Below are 20,314 nucleotides of genomic sequence, written 5' to 3' on the forward strand. Positions count from 1 at the left end.
GGTGAGGAATTCTTTAGGGAAAAAGCTGTGAATGAGGCTGAGGTTGAATGTTTTCATGAGGGCTTTGTTGGCTGTGGAGACATTGTTGGAGTTGTATCTGATCCCACTAATTCCAGCAGGATTTGGGGAAGTGGTTAAATGGATAAATGCAAGGGTTGGCTGAGCCAGGCAGCATTCCCTGTGTCCCAGCTGCTGCAGGGATTTCATTTGGGCTTCCCAAGAGCAGTAGAGTCTCTCCTGGGTTTCCTTGTTTCCCACTTTTTTCCCTTCTTTTTACCGCTTACCAAATTCATCCAAATCCTCCCACAAGTGGTGGGATCTCTCTTGGATTTCCTTCTTTTTCCCCCTTCTTCCCCCTTTTTTCCCCCTCCCCTTTCCCCATTTTTAGGTTCATCCCACTGTAAGATGTGTGGATGCACATGGGTAGATCCTTGGATACAGATCCCACATTTTTCTGTGTAATTAAACCATCAGTTCTCAGGCAGCTGCTCAATGCCATGGAGGTTTTCCATCCAATTAGGCAGGATTATGGATGGGAGGAGGAAAAACATATCAAGTTCTGCAGGGGTGGGACAGTGAGAGAGGTTTCCTCCCACCTGCCCTCGATTCCTTATGGATAACCACGGGAAGAGCTCGTTTCAAACATCCAGCAAACAATTCGGGAGAGTCTCTCGTACTCCCGCTTCAAACCTTGCTGCTGCCCCACTTGGGAATCGTTTCTGCTGGAATTCATGACATATGTTCGTTGTTTATCTTAGTGGGATGTGACTGAAAATGTCAGAGTGTTTTGTGTTAGGCAACAACCGAATAAAACAAACAAAATAAAAACACAGCTGTAACGCTACGCTTCAAATTGTTGGATTTAAATATGTGGGATTGATAGAGGAAGCAAGAGGGTGCAGTGATGGATAGAAAATCAGCCTGGTGACTCCAGCCAGCAGCCAAAAAAAGCCTTGGGATCCTCAAATTAGAACTGGGAGTGTTGTCTGTCAGCTCTGCACTTGGAATCCAACCGAAATGCCTGAAGGGAAACAAAAGGCACATCGCATCCTCCTTCCGGAGCCAGCCAGAGGGTGGAAAATGAAATATGATGGCCACAGGTTCTGGTGTGAACCCCAGGAACTTGGCTGGGACTGATGATGTGGGAGCGGAGCTGAGGAGGGTGGAGATTTCTGTTTGATTGGCCTTTTGTGTTTTTGAGGAGGCAGTGCAAGAGGATTTTGCCAGCAACAGTGGCTCTGGAGTTAATTGGGAGCAGGATTTTGTCTTTGCTCGTGACCACATTTGTGCTGTGGTGTTCTTGCACCTACTCAGAGACCGGAGCTGGTTTTTTAGAGCCTTCTGGTACCAGCAGCCTGTCCTGGTGCCTTGCCGCTGATCCCAAGGTGGATCTGGATAGGATGGAGGAGGTAAATCACCTTGGTTGTTCCTTGTGTCCTGTAAAGCCTTGGAAATTCCCCTTGCAGTGAGCAGGGACACGTCTGCCTTGTTCAAGGAAGTGAGGAGGGATTTTCAGCAGAGAAAGTCTGGCTTTGGGAGAGCAGAGGTGAGGTTGTAGGGTGGAGAGAACCCCAGGAGGTGACTGAATCCAGCCTCTCCTCCTAAATGGGACCAGCATTGTGGCAGAGGTGACAACAGTGGAGCTGACAGACCGCTAAAGGACGGGTGCTGTTCCATCCTGCTTCTCCTACGATCCTGCACCTGTAGTTTTCCTCATGCCAAAAAGCCCTTAGGAAGGAGACACGCAGGGCTGGTGGGGCTCTACCTCACCTCCCTTTGGACAGCCCTTTGAACCCCATCATCCTTCTGAAGGTGGAAAAACCTGTGGAATGCATGAGCACAACTCATTCATCCTGCTCCTTTTGTCCTTTCCAGCTGGGGGTTGCTCCCCATGTCCCGTTTACCTGGAGCAAAAATCAGGTTGTTGAGTGGTTGTCCTTTAGGTCTGTGTCCTGTTCACACTTCAGTTCTGATCGTCTGGTCAGATTTTTTTCCTTTGAATATGATTAAAGATCAGGATGAACTAGATCACAACCTACTGCCACTGTTGGCATTATCTGTAAATTTGAGTTTAACTGTCCTTAGGAGCTTCACCAAATTATTCCCTGAGGAGTCCTGGGTTTTGTCAAACTGAGCAAAAATCTCTGAGTACTGGCAGGAGAAAAAAAACTTTCTCAACAGCAAAAAAAAAACCTGTTCCTGATGAGAGCTTACGTGGTCTGAAGCTGTTTGAGAAGAGAGATTGCGGCTCTCTGGCATCTCGTGTCGCTCCAGGGATTCCAGGGATGAGCTGTGACTTCTCTCCGTTTGTTTTCAGCCCGATGAGCTTGAACTGGGGGCTGGTGTTTGGGATCAGAGGAATGGGGAGGGAGCAGGCTACTGATCCATGGAGCTCCTGGAGCAGCATCTGCTCATCTGGATGACACATGGATGGAGGTTTGTCCTTTGGTGGAATGTGAGGAGAGGAGCAGGGAGGCAGCAAAGGCCACTCTCATCCCTAAGCCACCACATGAGAGATGATTCCCAGCCCTTCTCACACCCTGTGGCCAAGCAGCCCCAGGAGTGACCTCGCTGCAGGACACTTCCCCTGGAGACACATGAAAAGTCCATCAAAGAGATGAAGAATTGCCTCAAAAATTGGATGGAGCCAAGGGAGTGCCTCAGAAGAGTCCAAAATGAGCTGCAAACTCCTTGATCTCCTGGGCTGGCGGGGACTGGTTTTGGGCTGGGGCAGTTCAGTCCAGCTGGGGGGTCACAAGTGTCACTGTCCCCGAGCCATTTCTGGGGACTCAGCAGCCTCTCACTGCACAAAGGGATGGGCTGACATGAAGCAAAGGCTCCTAAAATTCAGGACTTGTGTGGTGCAGGTGGAGCAGGCTGGGATGGTCCTCTGGGAATGGCATGGGACCAAGATCCCACTGGATGAAGGACAGGGAGGGATCGCTGCTTTGTGGGGTGCTGTTGTGGACCATCTCAATTTAATGTGTCACCAGGCAAAGACCATTAAGGGTGGCTGTGTTCCTGTGTGAATTTTGAGGAGTTTTAAAACAAGACTGAAACAAAAGCAGGGCGAGAAGGAAAAGTGGTGGCTGAGGAAAGCTGGAGTGCCCTGGGCTCTGCCCTATGGACTCACACATCCCACAGTGGTGTTTCATCCTTCCCCTACTTTGTGCCATGAATTCCCTCCCCATTCCCTTACAAAACACTTTCCCCATATTCAGATTTTTTGAAATTACTTCTAGTTCACACCCCTGACTTGGGTTCCTGTAAGTGTGGGCAGCACCTTTCCTCCACTCTCAGCAGAAGATTCCCCTTCCGCATCAAAAAACCACCCTGGGAAGACACACCAGAATTCCGTGGTAGCACAGGATGTGATTTACCTCTGGGATGTTTCCTTAGATTCATCATTTATCCTATTTTCTAAATATTCTGGAGTTATAATCCCAAAGCTGCTCTTCAAGCCCCGTTGCTTTCTGTCTGGAGTTGGTGAAGAAGCACTTTCTTTTCAGGAAAAAGGGAGAAAATTCCTTGTTTCAGTGTTTGTATCACTGACTGATAGTTCAGTAGGGTCCAAGAAGCTTTCATCTGGATAGACCAAATTTCCTGAAAATGTTGAAAACATATTGGTTCCAAACCTCCCCCGAAAGCACATGTTCTAGATTAGGCATGTGTTGGGAGCTAACATCCCTCTTTCCCCAATCCACTGGAATCTGGCATTAATAACCCCACACTTAAAAATATTTGAAAAGCTTTGCATTTCTCCTACCCATGGGAATGAAGTGAATGTTACTGCACCAGTGCTGGAAAGGCAACAGCCGAGTTCTGGAGGTTTCTTGTTCGTTGGGAAAACTGACATCCTGGATGGCAGGAGGTTCATCATCGCCTGGAATCTCAAAGAACACCTGAGCTGCTCTTTCCACCTTCAATATTGGTCAAATAGGGATAGAGGGGTTGGTTCATGGGTAGGACTTATCCCTGAGTCCTTGAGGTTGGAAAAACCCTACAAGATCATCCAGTCCAAGCTGTGACTGATGCCGTCTTGTCACCAGCCCGGAGCACCGAGTGCTACATCCAGGCCTTCCTTGGACACCTCCAGGAATGGGCATTCCACCACTTCCAGTGTTTGAAAGGACCTACAAGGCAGCCAGAGAGGGACTCCTTGTTAGGAACTGTAGTGACAGGACAAGGAGAAACAGGTGCAAACTGGAAGAGGGGACCTAGGTTGGACATATGGAAGGAATTCTTCCCTGTGAGGGTGGTGAGGGGCTGGAATAGATTTCCCAGTGAAGCTGTGGCTGCCCTATCCTAGGAAGTGTCCAGGGCCAGGTTGGACAGGGCTTGGAGCCGCCTGGGCTAGTGGGAGGTGTCTCTGCCCATGGCAGGGGGTGGAAAGGGATGGGCTTTAAGGTCCCTTCCAACCCAAACCATTCCATGATTTTGTGACTTAATAATTTAATGTTTATTTTCTGAAGGAGTCAGAAGTGATGTGGTGTTTCTGGATGATGCCGACATCTCGTTAACCATCAGGATTTTGTCTCTGATCTGTAACCTGGGATGAGGATAATTCCTCAGTACCTGCATCCTCTCATCTCCCAGGGCAGAGTGGAGATAGAAACACAGAGGTGCCTCAGTTGAATTATCTGATGTTAACGTCCCCAAACCAGAGTCACACTTAGGTAAGAAGATTGAGGATATTCCACAGTAACTTAGTGCTAGCAAATAGGAGAAGGATCAGTAATTCCCAGTGCATGCTGAAAACAGGTTGGCACGGTCTCCAAAGGATGGATGGATGGAAGGATGGATGGATGGAAGGATGGAAGGATGGATGGATGGATGGATGGATGGATGGATACCCAAAACTGGTGGCTGCTGCCATGTACCTTTCCCAAACTGGATAAACACCTTGAAGACATCACTTAATGTTATGTCCAGAATCAAATGATGCTGCTAGAACATGGTTGTGGCACTCCATGGCTTTGTCCTGCTCTTGGCAGCTGGGAGTTCTAGCACATTCAGTACCTCCTTAGGTGTATCCTTTGTTTGACGCATTCCTATAATGGTCAACCTTTTATAGGTTTGATATAAAATCAGCGTAATTACAAAGATCTGTTCCCGTCCATAAAACCAGTTGGAACTGTTTGGCAGGAATTTAAACTATTTCTTGTTAATCCACACACAGAGCTAATAAGGGAAGGCAGGGGTTTTTTAATATCCTATTTATATCAGCAGATGTCCTAAAGAAGTTTGGGATATTTCTGTATTTATAGTAAATCATAGCAGTGTGTAGCGTGCAGAAAGAGAGATTGGAGGGGGGGCAAAGTCAACTCTATTAATCTTGCTAAGAGCAAACATGTCACATGTAATATCCTTGAGTTGCATCACCATCTGGGATTTTTCTGAAGGCCTTGGAAGTGATCCAGCAGATGGTAGGGCTGCAGGAGCTGGGGCTGGAACCTGCTCCCTGAAGCATGGGGAGATGTCTTCTGCTGCTGGCTGGGCCACAGCTGGGGGTTTGCACACCAAAAACTCATCTCTTGCAAATATTTTCCTCAGCTTCAAGTGAGATGTTTGCATCTGAACCCAAAGTGCTTCTGCCAGAAGGGACTTGGAATTCCTTGGAGTGGCTTGGAATTGTTCGGAGCATTCCACTTGTGGTGGCTCTGTTTGGGTTGAGGGTCTTTTGTCATCATATAGAGACATCTTTCCTGCTTGTACCTTTCCCTCCAAGTTTACCACTCTTGCTGGCTTGACATTCCCTCCTTTTCTGATGTTCTTCCCTTTTATTTTCCCAGCAGCTGTGGAAAATCAGCTTTTGGAGGAGTCAAGCTCTGGAGCGCTGCTCACAGCCAGGGTGTCCAGAGCCCAGCATGCAGCATTCCTGCTCCCACTTTTCCTGGGGGAATCCCGTCCTCTCATGAGGGATTCAGCTGGCCCGAGTTACTGCAGCAGAGTCAGGGGCTTTTCCTACAGGAAATCCAGGGAAAGGGAATATCAATGGTAGGAGTAGATCAGATATCTGGAATGTTTCAAGTGGCAGCTTCACTAGCGATGGTTTCGGTGGTTAGGCAAAAATAATCCCAAAACCAACATTCCAAAGGGACTGATGGACTTTGGTGAGACTTTCCAGCTGTGACCTGTGACACAGGAGGGCTCACTCTGAGCCAGAAGATCCCCTCGAGACCTGTGCTCCTCCTTGGGAGCCTTCTCATTCTCAGCTCAGTGGTCTCGGGGAGCAATTTGGATGTGCCAGCGCTGTCCTTGAAGCCCTGCAGGTCTTCTCATTCTTTAGCCTTTCCCAGTGGTGCTCTCCCCCCTTTCCTAGTGTTGATGGCCACCAAGGCAAGCTCACTTGCCACTTCTTGCCCTTCCCAGGAGCCTTTGTGTGGAATTCTTCTCATTTCAATTCATCTTTCTGTATCAGATGATCAGGATTGACTTCACTGCTCCTAGGATTTCGTCACTCCTTCACTGAGTGGCAGCAGGATTTCCCCATGTTTTCCAGAGCTATTTCCATTTAAGGGTTGTGTTTCTGCCTTGCCTGGCTGGGGAGCAGCAGCTGAGCATGTGCAGGTGTCCTCCAGCATCCACCAGAACACTTTTATTATTTCCCATGTATATATATTTTATAGGACTGTATATTTTGTATGACTGAATCTCATTCCATGCTTATTATCCTTCAAAGCCATCCAGCCTGTCCTGTTCTCCCAATCCTTTTCTGTATTAACAGTTCCAGCCAACCTCCCTCACCCTAAACCAAGGGGTGAACAGAGCTGACAGCTCCTTCAAGGAGGGATCAGAGTTTAAACATAAATTTAATTCCAGTTGAAAGATGGGAAAAGTAGAAGGGGATGGACTTCCCAAGGTCTGGGCCTGGTTTGACCTCAAAGGAGAGCAGACAGTATGTGGAAAGGGGGTGGGAGAGGTGGGGTTAGTGGGAAGAAGGACAGAAATCGGGAAGAATAACTGTGCTTGGGTGTCTGCCGCATTCAATCCCAGCAGACAGGACCACCTGCATCTCTAGGACATTCCTGATGGATATGGAAAGGCATGCATGAGGAGCAGAAAGGTGCACTCAAGGTTATTCTTGTAAAGAAGGGCAAAGAGGTGCCAGGGAACAGCTGAGAGGTTGGGTTGCTCTCGGATCCCATCAGGACTGGAATAAATCCTCAACTGCAGCATGGCCAAAGTCCCTGAAATCAGGGATGGGAGACATGGATCAGTCAGGAATTCTTCAGGTCAAACCAGTTTCCTTCTCCATGAAGGTGGCAGGTCTGCAGACTCTGGAGCAGCAGAAGATAGTCTGTAATTTGGTTTTTTATACGCCTGTACAGTGGAGGAACACGGTGGATACACCTGTGATCCACATCTTGGAGCGGAAAAAAACAGAGTTTTCTCTGAGACTATCCTTGGAATCAAGGCCTGCATGAAACTACAGTAAATAAACGTGGGTTGGATAACAGGCTTTGAGTCTTGAAGCCTTTCCACTGGAGGAATGGGATGGGGAGGTGGGATTGGCACTGTGGGAGAAGGGTCTGGGAAAGACTCAGGTTTGCTTAACTTGTAGGTATTTAACCATCAGTTAAGAGGTAACCAGTGGGTCAGATATATCATGGAATCCCAGGCTGGACTGGGTGGGAAGGACCTTAAAGCTCACCTTGTTCCCCTGCCACGGCCAGGGACACCTTCCCCTATGCCAGGTTGCTCCAAGCCCCATCCAACCTGGCTATTTGGACACTTCCAGGGATGGGGCATCCATGATATTATAATGATATTATCTGTGTGTTCAACCACTGCATTTAACAAGTGTAAATATTTTGAAAAGTGTTTTAAAATATTTTAACAAGTTTAATGTTTAAATATTGGGTTGTGGCCTCTGAAAACCCTGGCAGAAAGGATTTTTTAATTACCATTTTTCTCCTGTGCACGTCAATGTTGGGACAACATCCATCAAGCCAAGTTTTCAAGCCTTGTGCCTCAGCACCTTTAGTTCCGAGAGGAATACTGATCTGAAATTTTGGTGGCCCTCAGCTTAGACTCAGTAATTTATTACCATTTTAGCCTAAATGGAGCAGTAGCTCATGAACTTCCCATTTTGAGCAAAACCAAGGGAAATTCTGCTGTATCAGAAGCTTCAGCTCCGCACTCCAATTAAACGATCCCCCCCTGCTCTCGGGAGGCGAACAGATGCAAACCCCAGAGAGACTCAGAAGCTCCCAAGCTTAATAAGCCTGGCTTTTTTCCCCCCTCGTGTCAGGAATATTTTTGTGTCTGTCGAAAGCTCCACTTGCAGATCCATAACATCTCTCTCTGCCGTGCCTGGAACAGATGCGTGTGTTGTAATATAGACTGCGAACATTGACATCCCATGTGGTTCTCATTCCTCCCAGTCATCTTTGAAGCTAATTGGATCCAGCCAGCCCAAATGTGTCTGGCTGGCCGCAGCTATTTGTACTTTCACTCTGGTTCTGGTGCTAATGGTGGGATCTATGGAACATGAAATAAACTCTCGTGACTCCAAGGGCTGCCGAGGCACAGCCGCTCGCGTCTTGCTGGGTTGGGATGGGCTGGGATCTTTAAATGGGATTTTTTTCTTCTTCTAATGTTGTTCACTGGCTGGTGGCTACAGCAAGGACTGGTGGGGCTCAGAAGTTCAGAATCATGAACCTGGATGCCCAGCCTAAAAGGTTTTGCAGTCTGGTGTGGCTTCCTAGTGGGATACTGGGATGGCGTCATTAGGAACCCACGTGCTGTCCAACCTGTGAATATTACAAAAAATACTATAAAAATATTATTAAAAATAGTAAATTAGCAGAAATTGTCATTTAGATAAGAGAATCATAGAATGGGCTGGGCTGGGTTGGGTTGAGTTGGAAGGACCTTAAAGCTCATTCATCCCCATGGGCAGGGACACCTTCCACTAGCCCAGGTTGCTCCAAGCCCTGACCAGCCTGGCCTTGGACACTTCAAGGGTTGGGGCAGCCACAGCTTCTCTGGGTACCCTGTGCCGGAGCCTCAAAGGCAAGAATTTCTCCCTAAAATTCTAGATAATACCATTTAGAGATAATGTCCTTTATAGATAACACCATCATTTTCCCATGACCCAGCAGCACAATGTAGGAAAATCAATATTCCTGTTGGAAAGGGATCAGTAAGGTTGATGGGTAATTTCACTGGTCCTTTCCTCTAATTATGCATGGGAAAAAGGCTCTTCTGTTGGGAATTTACCTTTCCCCACCCCCTCAGACTCAAAGCACCCTCATTACCTTCAATTGGTTATAATTTTATCTCAGTTAAAGCTGACTTCAGTCATTGCTGTGCTAAACCCCAGGTTTTAGAGGGATTTCCCTGATGAATAGCGAGGGAGTATTTGGGGATTTTTGCAGTTCATTCCCACTCGTGAGGAATTCTTGGGGAAGCAGTGGAACATGTTTCACACTTCAGCCTCTGCTCACAAAGTCCTGTCATTTCTCAACTTCACTGTAAATATTTTCTCTCCGTGCTCGGGAGGTTTGGGTTCCCATTGTTTCAAACAGCCAGTTCAGAATAATTCTTTGCTTTTGTGGTTTTTTAGGGTTTTATTCTTATTTTTAAACAACTTGGCTCACAAGGAGTCGGCAGGGGGTTGGATCAGATGATCTTTAAAGGTCTCTTCCAACCCCAACCACTCTGTGATGCTCTGAAATTTGGGTTACTGCTTTCAGCTGAGGCCATTCCTGTGCTGCTGCATGGGTCACAAGTACCTCCATTGTCCACTTGGAAAACAAAATGGCAGTGGGGATTTTCTCTGATGAAATGATCCCTGAATTTCACTAATTTTCTTTTTTTTCCCCCTTTTGTAGGTCCAAGTTCAGTGAAAAACAAGAAAAAGGGTAAGTTTGAGTTTTAACTGAATTTTCCTTTCTGTGCCTTGTGAATTCTCTTTGGCAAACACAAGGGAGAAACCAAAGGCAGCTTCCCTCTCCAGGAAAGGCTGGAATAACACCCATAAGCACCCCTTAAAACTTCCCTAAATACTGAAGGAAGTTAATTATGTTGTACAGAAGTAATCCTGATGGTTCTCCAATTGAAGAGTTGAGTTGAGTCAGTGCCAAATACCAGGAGTTGTTGCTGTTTGCCAGCCCTGACAAAATTCATCCCAATCCTGCCCACCTGCAGTTTGGATTCTCCTTCAGACCCACCAAACTCGGCGTGGACACACTTTGCATCCCACTTTTCCTTTACCATTTTATGAGCCCCTTCTGGGTGTTGCTCAGCCCTCAGGGTTTTGTGGACTTGATGCTGTTCCTCAGGCAGTTTGCAAAGGATTGCTGGGATTTGGGTTGTTCAGGCAGCCCTGTTTGGGGGGTTCCTGATGCCATCCTTGTTTCTGTAGGACTGCTGGGAACACTTAGGGTCCCACATTTACTACCAGGAGCTTGAGTGAAGCCAAGGATCTGAGCAGCCGAGTTTTCCATGTCCGTGCTACTGTAATAGCACATCAAATGGCTTTAATCCTTGGATGCAAACTCCAGAGCCGCAGCTGAGAGGTGGGAACAGGCCACACTTAGCAACTTCATTTGTATTTGCTCTGAGAAGCAGCGTAAAATTTTATGTTGGAGAAGTTTGTCCTAACAAAGCTCAACCCGCCTTCAATCAGCCCAACAAAAAGCAACTGATGGCTGCAGCCTCCGGAGCAATTCCAGAGGGGCAGGGGGATCTCGTGGAGCTGGATTGCATACAGCTGTATAAAGTAGCTTAATTTTATGGTATTGTCACATTTAATTCTTCTTAGAGTTGCAGTTCATTGTTTGATGAGCGAGGGTTTTGGAGAACTCCCTGCTTCTGCCTGCTCCGAGTTTCGGAGCCTGTGGGTACGGGCACGGGAGACTTGGCAGGCTGGGATTTGGGTGCTGGGACCCTCCTTGGAGACCTGATAAGGGAGCTGTCAGATAATAAATAGAATATTTTTTGTCTTGTGAGGTTTGTCAATGCAGAGAAGTGGTTGAAATGCCTTGAGGGAGGGGAAAGCACAGAAATGTGTCGCTGGGATGAGCAGTTGTGTCACTGCTGAAGCAGCAGCTCCCTGAGTAGCAGAGCAGATTTCGGAGGCAGATGAGTTAAACCAGCTGTGATGTGCATCCCTCTTGGGAAGGGAAGCCTGCAGTGACAGCAGCAGCACTCCCAGCTCCCTGTCTGCAATCCTCCCTTGGGATGGCCTGGATTGGGGGGGGTGTCAGTGAGAGGAGTTTGGTGTGATTTAGGGAAAATGGGTGTAGTTCAAGGGGATCATTTCCAAAGCACACCATCATCCCGAGGAGGAGGAGTACTGGATTAGAGGAAGGCTGGATTGCGGCCAGCTCAGGTTGGAAGTCATGGCTGCTGATCTGGACAGACATATTGCTGTGGACATTTGTCCCCTGAAGCCTTTTCTCACTTCTTGTAGGACACCAGTGTGACTTTACTCACCCCTGCTTGCTTTAACTTCATTTTCTGCACATTTCAATTACGCCCACAGTTGTCCCACCCTAATGTCCTTGTGCCCTTGCTCCTGGCTAGTGGCCATCCAGAGATTCTCACTCCTGTGCTAAATCAGATGGATTTTTCCTGACACTTCTGTCCATTACAAAGATTGATATTAGTAGAGAAACAAGTACATAAATGTACTCAGAAACTATTCCAACAACCATAATTTCATATCCCAACTGCCGCTGTCATCTAAAAACGAGTTTAATTCTGTCCTACTGGGGACCTTGTGGCAGCAATTGAAGCGATTTTGCTCCATTTTTGCTCCTTGGCAGAAAAGCTGTTCCAAAGTGGCATTTTAAAAACTACATCAAAAGAACATCATTTTTGTCAGGAACATGGAAAATCAGGAGAGCAGGGACCAGGCTTTCCCTGCAGAGCTTGTTTCATCCCACTCTGTGTATGTAGGAGTCAACTCCTGATGTGGCTGTGCCATTTCTCTTCCTTGGGACACGTGAGGTGTTTGAGGATCATGGTAGGGAAGAAGGTTTTTACCACAGGGCTGGTAAAATACTGGCACAGGTTTTCCAGGGAGACTGTGGCTGCCCCATCCCTGGAGTGTCCAAGGCCAGGCTGGATGGGGCTTGGAGCAACCTGGGCTAGTGGAAGGTGTCCCTGCCCATGGCAGGGGTGGAGCTGGATGGGCTTTAAGGTCCCTTGCAACCCAAACCCGTCTGGGATTCTATGATTGTAACAGTTCTCCAGTGCTTCCATCCCCTGGATGGGTTCAGTCCTTCCCGAGCCCCTCCCTCCATCCGAAGCGCAAAATACTGAATTATTTTGAGGAACAAGCAGCACAGGGGCTCCTCCAGCAATGCTGGAGTGGAGCTGGAGTTCAGCTCTGAACTGCCCTCTGGAGGGAGACTGAGCCATGGGGATCATCTCTTAATCCTAGTGTGCAACAGGTAGGAAGGATTATCCCGGTTTTCCATCAAAACCCAGCAATCTGAGTAACTGTGGAGTGGTTCATGTGGACTGTAGCACTCCAGCCTGGGCTGGGTGCATTGGAACGCGCTCTGGGAGCATCCTGGCCGTGTCCAGAGATCATCCCAGATCTGTAGGGATGTGACCAGCTCCAGGGCATGGGATTTGAGGACTGACCCCGTGCTGAGAGCAGAGTGACCAGAGCTGTGACCAGAGCTGTGGGAAAAGACCCCCTGAGCTTCCATCCCTTGGGAGGCCCTGGAGAGCCCCGGTGCCTCGTTTAAATGTAATTCCCAACGGGAAGGAGCCTGCAGGGTGGTGACCCGGTCCTGCCCTGTTGGCAGCATTGTCCTGGTGGTGTGGAGCTGTGGGACACCCACCCCAGCTGTCCTGAGGCTCCTCCTCATCCCTGCCTGCAGCCAGGAGTGACCCATCCCCAATCCCCCATTTCCTGCAGCTCCACAGGTGATGCCTGTCCTTGTGTTTTCCAGGTAAAAAGGCTGGTCCTCCAGGGCCCAACGGTCCCCAAGGGCCACCAGGGCCTCCCGGGCCGCAGGGTCCCCCCGGCATTCCCGGCATCCCCGGAATTCCAGGCACAACCGTGATGGGACCACCTGGCCCCCCTGGCCCGCCGGGCCCTCAGGGACCACCCGGAGTGCAGGGCCCCTCAGGTAAGGATCCGTCCGTGCCCTCTGCTCCAGGCTGGGAATGCTGAGCTGGGAATGCCGGAGGTGTCACGGATGCGATGGCACAACGGCCTGGGGCAGGACTCGGGTGTCCTGGGCCATGTGGGACAGGGCTTGGAGCAACCTGTGGAAGGTGTCCCTTGGCACAGGCTGGAACTGGATGGGCTTTAAGGTCCCTTCTAACCCAAACCATCGTGGATTTGTGGGATTCTGGGATTCCATGGCTCTAAATGGCCAGGAGCAGCAGGAGCCCCTCAGCTCCGTGCTGTGCTGCCACAGGCATCTCCTCCTTAATTAGGATTTGGCTCCCAGGGAAGGGGATGCAATGAATGACCTGCAGAGGGAAACTTGGCATCCTGGCAGCCAAGAGGTTTTATTCCCACTGTGGATCAGGGAATGAGTTGTGCAATTTTTCCTTCTAGTAGAAGCCTGTTGAATAATGAAGAATTTTGATGGTTGGACAGAAATGCCAGGAATAAAACAGGGAAATGTTGGATGAATCTTTCTCTTCCTTATGTGTTTTTTAGTATTTTTTAATATTTAATATTTCTATTTTATATATTTTAATATTACCTGCACCCCATACCTCTCCTCCTCTTAAAACAGAGGTTTAATGGTTATAATGGGGTAAGAAAAGTGATTTCTATGGGGGCTTCAGGGTTATTTTCGGGTAAAAAAATTTATTTGTTAGGGGGTTTAAGGGTTATTTTGGGGTAAAAGAAGTTTTATTTATGGGATTTTTCACTCAACCTTCCTCTTCAACGATGTGGAATTGCCTTTTGCAGGTGCCACAGACAAGGCCAGCTCCAGAGACATCCAGGTGGGTTGATCTTTCCATGGGAAAACCCAGCTTTGGGGGGGATTTTTGTGGACTGGTGCGATGCTTCCCGCTAATCCTCAATCCCTGTGCTCTCCCTTGCAGCCAGCTGTGGTCCATCTCCAAGGCCAAGGCTCAGCAATCCAAGTGAAGAATGGTAAGGATCTCTTGATAATTGTGGGTACTGGGCAGAGCCCCTCCTGCACCCATAGAATTCCTGGGTCCCAGTCCATCCCATGACACAGCTCCCAGATTTTCCCTGCACCCATGGCCTCGTACCTGGATCCCAATCCATCCCGTGACACAGCTCCAAGATGATCCCTGCCCATCCCTGCCTTCCAATACCCCTGCCCAGACCCCCTGAGAAGAGTCTAGTGTGGAGTCTCCATCCCCATTTCCCCTGAGCTCCTGTTATCTCCCAGATTTTTCTTGTTCTGTACATCCCAGTAATTCCATCCCACTAACTCTCCCTTCTCCCTGACCTCCAGGTACACCTTGTGCCGCCCCAGCCCCTCCATGACCAGGCCTTTTTTCCCCCCATTCTATTTTAAGCCCTCAGTGGATCCTTGTCCCGTTTCATCCCCACTTGCCCATTTTCCTCCAGTTTCCCAGGAATTTAAGGCAGGGAAGGCACAGTGGTGTGAGGACACGGAGGTGTCCAGCCACCAGCTCTTCCTGGGATCCCCTGAGCACCTCTGCCCCCACCAAGAGCCTGGAATCCCAGATCCGGCCGAGCCACTTCCCATCGCAGGCAGCTCCTCGCTCTCCTCCTCCTCCTTCCCGGATCCTCATCCAAATTCTCCCCAAGTTCCTGCTCTCCTTGCCAACAGCTGGGGCTCATTCATCACCTCCTGCCTCCCTGCTCTGGCTGTGCTGGAGAGGAGCTGCCTTGTCCCCTCCCCGAGTCCCCACATGCAGCTCCTCAGGAACCGCATCCATCCATCCTTACCCCAATCCCAGACTGGGAGGGACGCGGCTCCCGAGGGTGGGGGCAGCAGGAAGGGGCTGCAGGATCCCTGTCCACGAATTCCTGCCTCACACATGGGATGAGGAGGGCTGGCCACTGCTTCTGTGGGAAGGCAGCTTTCCCTCTCGGCAGGCGTGAGCAGCGGCAGCTGGAATTTCTCATGGACAGGGACGTGTGCTTACAGCTCCCCAAAATTAAAAGGAAACCGCCCGTTCCCAGGAACAATGTGAGGGAAAAGACGCTGTTTGCTTACGTTCAGAAAGCAATTATCCCTTCGTTACTGGGAATGCTGAGGGTTTCCAGAGGGAACGCTGCTCTCTAAGAGCGGGAATGCCCTGTGAGTGTCCTTCCCTGCTGCTCGGGAACAATCCAGAGCTGGGAGCCAGGAATGCTGTCCAGCTGCCAGCCTGGCGAGCTCCAGCTGGGGGCAGGGAGAGGAGAGGCAGATGGAGACTGGGAGGAAGAGAGTGGGATTTGACAAACTGAGGCACCTACAGAGATTGGCTCAGTTTGAGGCTCCCAGCAAAGTCTGTCCCTAGGTCTGTCCTAGTTATCCTGGTGCCAGAGGACTGGGTGGTGGATCCATAAATCCCTGCCTGTGTTGAGGGACCCCAGTTAGGGGTTCTGTGTTGTGATATGATGCAATTTCCTTTTTGTTTTTAAAAACCTTAGGAGTTGTAATGGCAAAGGGTTTGTTAAAATTATCCCAATGACAAAGTCAGGAATGGTGAAGTCAAGGAACACCAGAATTAAAATCAATCGTGTGGCCCTAAGCTGCTCTCCATGTGCCTGGAGAAGTGAAGACTCCAAGGAGCCCCTTCCAGTGCCTCAGGGGGTTCCAAGAGAGCTGGAGAGGGACTTGGGACAAGGGCCTGGAGTGACAGGAGAAGGAGGAATGGCTTTAAGCTGAAAGAGGGTGGATTTAGATGGGATGTTGGGGAGAAATTCCTCCCTGTGAGGGTGGTGAGGCCCTGGCACAGGTTGCCCAGAGAAGCTGTGGCTGCCCCATTCCTGGAAGTGTCCAAGGCCAGGTTGGATGGGGCGTGGAGCACCCTGGAATAGTGGAAGGTGTCACTGCTCCTGGCAGGGGGTGGAACGGGATGATCTTGATGGTCCCTTCCAACCCAACCCATTCCATGGTGGTTCCCTGGTAACCATTCCCATGGACACAGTAGAGAATAGGGATCCAACAAGCTCGGCTGCAGGGTCAGGAGGAGGCAGGTCTGTGTCCAGCCCTGGGATGAGCAGAGCCCAACAGACCTTGCACAAGGGTTTGAGGATGAGAACACGGAAGGTTGGAGGGACAGGCGACCCCACAAGCCGTGGTGTGCTCAGAGCTAGAGAGGAGTCCCTGCTCCCACTCCCTAGCGTGCAATCCTGGGATTCCCTCTCCAATTTCCCTGCTCTCTGTCGTGCTGTGACTGTATTTGTGTTGCTCCTGCGCTGTTCCTCCTGACGGGTACTGAGTGACCGCCGTTTTCTCATACTGAGATCTTTCAGGTGGAGTCCTCAATGACTGGTCTCGCATCACTCTGAACCCCAAGGTGTTTAAGCTGCATGCCCGCAGTGGGGAGCTGGAGGTACTGGTGGACGGCACATACTTCATCTATAGTCAGGTAGAAGTGAGTACGGTCCTAGGCTAACTCCTCCTATTCTTGTGTTCCGGTGGAAGCCTTGCATGAACCACGAGAGGGCTCCAGACAACAACCAAATGCCAACAGCTCGTGCGGAGCTGTAACCGCTTCAGGATGGGTGTGGGGAGGAGTGTCACACCCCTGTCACCGCCGGGACACCACCCGCCAGGGATTAGTCACTGAAAGCACACCCCACAGCCGCCAGTCCCGGGCTTGTCCCCCCAGTTATCTGTGCGGTCATTCCCTGAGCCTTCCGAACCTCCCTGCAGGCAAGGCGCTGAGCTCAGTGCTTTAAAGGACCCGAACGCTGGTCATTTGGGGTTATTTTGGAGCTGTGTCACTCTGGACTCCCAGCCCAGGTGGTTTGGCCAGATTCCAGCCCAGGTGACTCCGTTTGCCTCACCCTGCTCCGTGTAGCTCCACCCCAGCACCGGCTCTGGGATGAAGTGGGCCATGGGTGTCAGGTGCTCTTCTGTGGAACTGGTGACACTTGTCCAGTTGGGATGGGGACAGAAAATACAACTCCACATGGGCCAAAGTATTACTGTTTCCCAAGTGCTTGATGCTGATTGCTGACCACAGTGTTGGGCCACTGAAGCCTCATCATTTGTGGTCCACCAAGGAAAAAAAAGGGGATTCAGTGTTCAGGCAGCTCCTGTCTCCAAAAGGGCTGGATTTCCTCTCTCAGGAAGAAGCATCTCCGTGAGACTGACTTCTCCTTGGACAGGTCTTCCTCCTGCAGTTCTTTGGGATCAGAGTGTGGGAGAGGGTTAAGTGAGGACAAGTGGAGTTACAGGGCCTTGGAAATCAGGGAGTTCAATCAGTAGAAACGCTGTGAGGTGATTTCCTTCCAAGCTGTGGAGGTTGGGAGAGCCTTTTCCCTGTAGTAGCTCGTGCCTGTGCAAGCACCGAGTCCAGTTACGCAGGAGGCAGCTCCCAGTGCACCTTAGGGCAGTTCTGATGTCACCACTAAAGGAGGCTCCTGGCAACAGGAAGCAGGACTGGCCAGGTAAGTGCAAGAGGCCTTCAGTGGGATGTGTCTGTCTGTGTGTGGGATGAGAAGCTGTTGCAGCACACAGGGAGCCCTGCATGGCTCTGTGCAGGTGCGTCCCTTCCCTGGAGTCAGCAGGATGGTAGCTCAGCCTTAGGCACATGGATTCAGGGGGTTTTGCATGCTTGGGCCAGTCTGAAACGGAATAAAAGAAGTTCCTGGTGAGCTTGGGGCTCTTCCTGCCTCGCACAAGTCACCTGTGAGTGCAGGTGTTGGGGCTAGGAGGGGCTGCACACACCCCCAGGACGCTGCACTTGCTCCCCACACCCCAATCCCATCCCTGACACCTTTCTTCTCCCTGCCCCACATCAGGTCTACTACATCAACTTCACTGATTTCGCCAGCTACGAGGTGGTGGTGGACGAGAAGCCCTTTCTGCAATGCACTCGGAGCATCGAGACCGGCAAGACCAACTTCAACACCTGCTACACGGCCGGGGTGTGCCTGCTCAAAGCCAGGCAGAAGATCGCCGTGAAGATGGTGCACGCTGACATCTCCATCAACATGAGCAAGCACACGACTTTCTTTGGGGCCATCCGCCTGGGAGATGCACCGGCATCCTAGAGAGGAACTTGGCGTGGCCAGGGATACCCACGGAACTGCACAGTGCTGCTGTTCATAAAGCGTATCAGTATTTCAGGGGTTCTGTAATCCGGCCATAAAGGAAACTGATCCAGAGCTATTTATTCCTATATGTGAATGCAGGAAGCACAACTGTCCTCTGTGACTCGCGGGGAGACTCGGATCAAACCGAAACGCTGGTGGGGAGAGCGTTGTGAGGAGGAAAGGCTGTTGGGTGTGCCTTGTCTCAGTATTTCAAGTATTACTGCACTGATACTCTGCTCTGTGACCTTCACACGAGGCTTGGTGGGAGAGCTGGGGGCTCTGCTCGGATGTTGCACTGGCGAGAGCATCCCAGGCGGGAGTGGGAGGACACGGACTCCTGTCCCAAAATCCCAGCCAGGCTCCTGCTTGTGCACGCTAACGACAGCCAGGAAGGGGTTGTGGCTTCCTGCCTTCCCAGGGGGAGCTGGAAGGGCCAGGGGCGAGGGGAGCTGGGTGAGACAGGGTCAGTGGTGTTTACATTCATCCTCAGGAGGAGGAGGAGAAGTGCCTCGACCTAGAGCTTGGAAGCAAAAGCAGGAAGTGCGAGAGGAAGAGGAATAACTAGAGCAGGCTTAGCAGATAGCAAACTGCCTCCACATTCCAGAAACCACCAAATCCCAAAGAAAACGCCGATTCCCGGGTCCAGGCCTCTGCTCCTTTCAGCTCCTGCCCTTATCCCAGAGGTAACCTTGCCCCAGCGGGGGCTGCCTGCAAGTACTGCTGCTGTTACAGCAAGTTGAGTTGGGCTGGGGGTATTTTGGTTTTGGTTTTTTGGTTGTTTTTTTGTTTTGTTTTTTTTTGGGGGGGGGGTTTGTTTTGTTCTTTTTAATTAATATTTTGCAAACCAGAACACATTTCTACAGGCTTCACCGGGCCACGTAGAGCAGCCACAAGTACTTGTGACAACACTCGGAGGAAGTTTGTTATGTTTAAGAATAAAATATTCAAACAGGAAATTTTTTTTTCTGTTTTAATAGCAACTGTCCTGCTTTTAGATGTGGTTTTTAGCCTTCCGCCCCCCACCCCTTTCCTTTTGGCACCCTCCTACCTAAAATAAGTGGTGATGGAGACTTTAGCAAAGGAAAAAAAATGGGATTTTAAAATCTGGTCCAGCATGAAGTCACCACTTTTTCTTTTCTCTGAGCCCTGCTGAGTCTAGTCATAACTCGATTTCTGGTGACTAATAGAGGAGCTGGGACACTATTGTTTCTTTTGGCTTCTTGAGCAACTCTGTCCCGTTACCTCCCCTCAGCTGGGGAGACCTAAAGCCATAAGATGCTCTGGAGCTGAGGCAGAGGCACAAATTGCTCTGTTGTGTCAGCCCTTGGCTCACACTTGCTCGGCTTGGTTGGGTTTTGTTTCCCTCTGTTTCTTTCCAGAGCCTGTTTGTGCTTTCAGGAGGGGAGTGAAGTTGCAGCCTGTGTGGAAACGGGACAAGTCCCGTAGTGGCACCTTCAGCCAGAAGCAGGGAAGGTTTTGGGGACCTCAGTGCCTGAAGGGGCTGCAGGAGAGCTGGAGAGAGCTGGAGACTTGGGACAAGGGCCTGGAGTGACAGGACAAGAGGGAATGGCTTCCCACTGCCACAGGGCAGGGTTAGATGGGATATTGGGAAGGAATTCCTCCCTGTGAGGGTGGTGAGGCCCTGGCACAGGGTGCCCAGAGAAGCTGTGGCTGCCCCTGGATCCCTGGAAGTGTCCAAGGCCGGGTTGGATGGAGCTTGGAGCAAACTGGGACAGTGGGAGGTGTCCCTGCCCATGGCAGGGGGTGGAACTGTTTGATCCCTAAGATCCCTCCCAGCCCAGTCCTGTGATTCCAGGATCTCGGGGATGGCTCCATGCAGGGGTGGCTCATGGTCACCTGCAGGGTGTGGGAGGGACGTGTCCCAGCGCTGTGCTGTGGCCACGGAGGGTCCACCCTGCCTGGAGCATTCCTGGCTCCACCCCTAGCGAGTGGTGTCCCTTGCCAAGTGTTGCAGTTCTTGGGAGACAAAAATTCCTCGGGGCAGCGGCGTTGGCCGCGGCCTCGCTATTCACAGGAGCCGTGCGCTTCGGGAAACAACTGCGTGACAAATGGGCTGCTCTGCCTTTTTAGTGGCTTCTCCTCCCTTCAGCCTCGACATGTGGGACG

The 20,314-nt window shown here is 50.4% G+C and overlaps 1 protein-coding gene across 1 annotated transcript in view; it reads left to right on the top strand.

Moving 5' to 3' along the window:
* The window catches only part of EDA (ectodysplasin A), a 62,517-nt gene extending 43,374 nt beyond the window's left edge, over positions 1-19,143 (top strand). The window contains exons 4-9 of the mRNA XM_039572223.1: positions 9,840-9,869; positions 12,918-13,097; positions 13,898-13,932; positions 14,035-14,086; positions 16,388-16,518; positions 17,894-19,143. Coding sequence (XP_039428157.1) covers positions 9,840-9,869; positions 12,918-13,097; positions 13,898-13,932; positions 14,035-14,086; positions 16,388-16,518; positions 17,894-18,145 — 680 coding nt within the window. The 3' untranslated portion in view covers positions 18,146-19,143. The remainder of the gene's footprint in view (positions 1-9,839; positions 9,870-12,917; positions 13,098-13,897; positions 13,933-14,034; positions 14,087-16,387; positions 16,519-17,893) is intronic.
* The last annotated feature ends 1,171 nt before the right edge of the window (positions 19,144-20,314 follow it).

Source organism: Corvus cornix, chromosome 4A (genome assembly GCF_000738735.6).
Source record: "Corvus cornix cornix isolate S_Up_H32 chromosome 4A, ASM73873v5, whole genome shotgun sequence".
Taxonomy (NCBI): domain Eukaryota; kingdom Metazoa; phylum Chordata; class Aves; order Passeriformes; family Corvidae; genus Corvus; species Corvus cornix.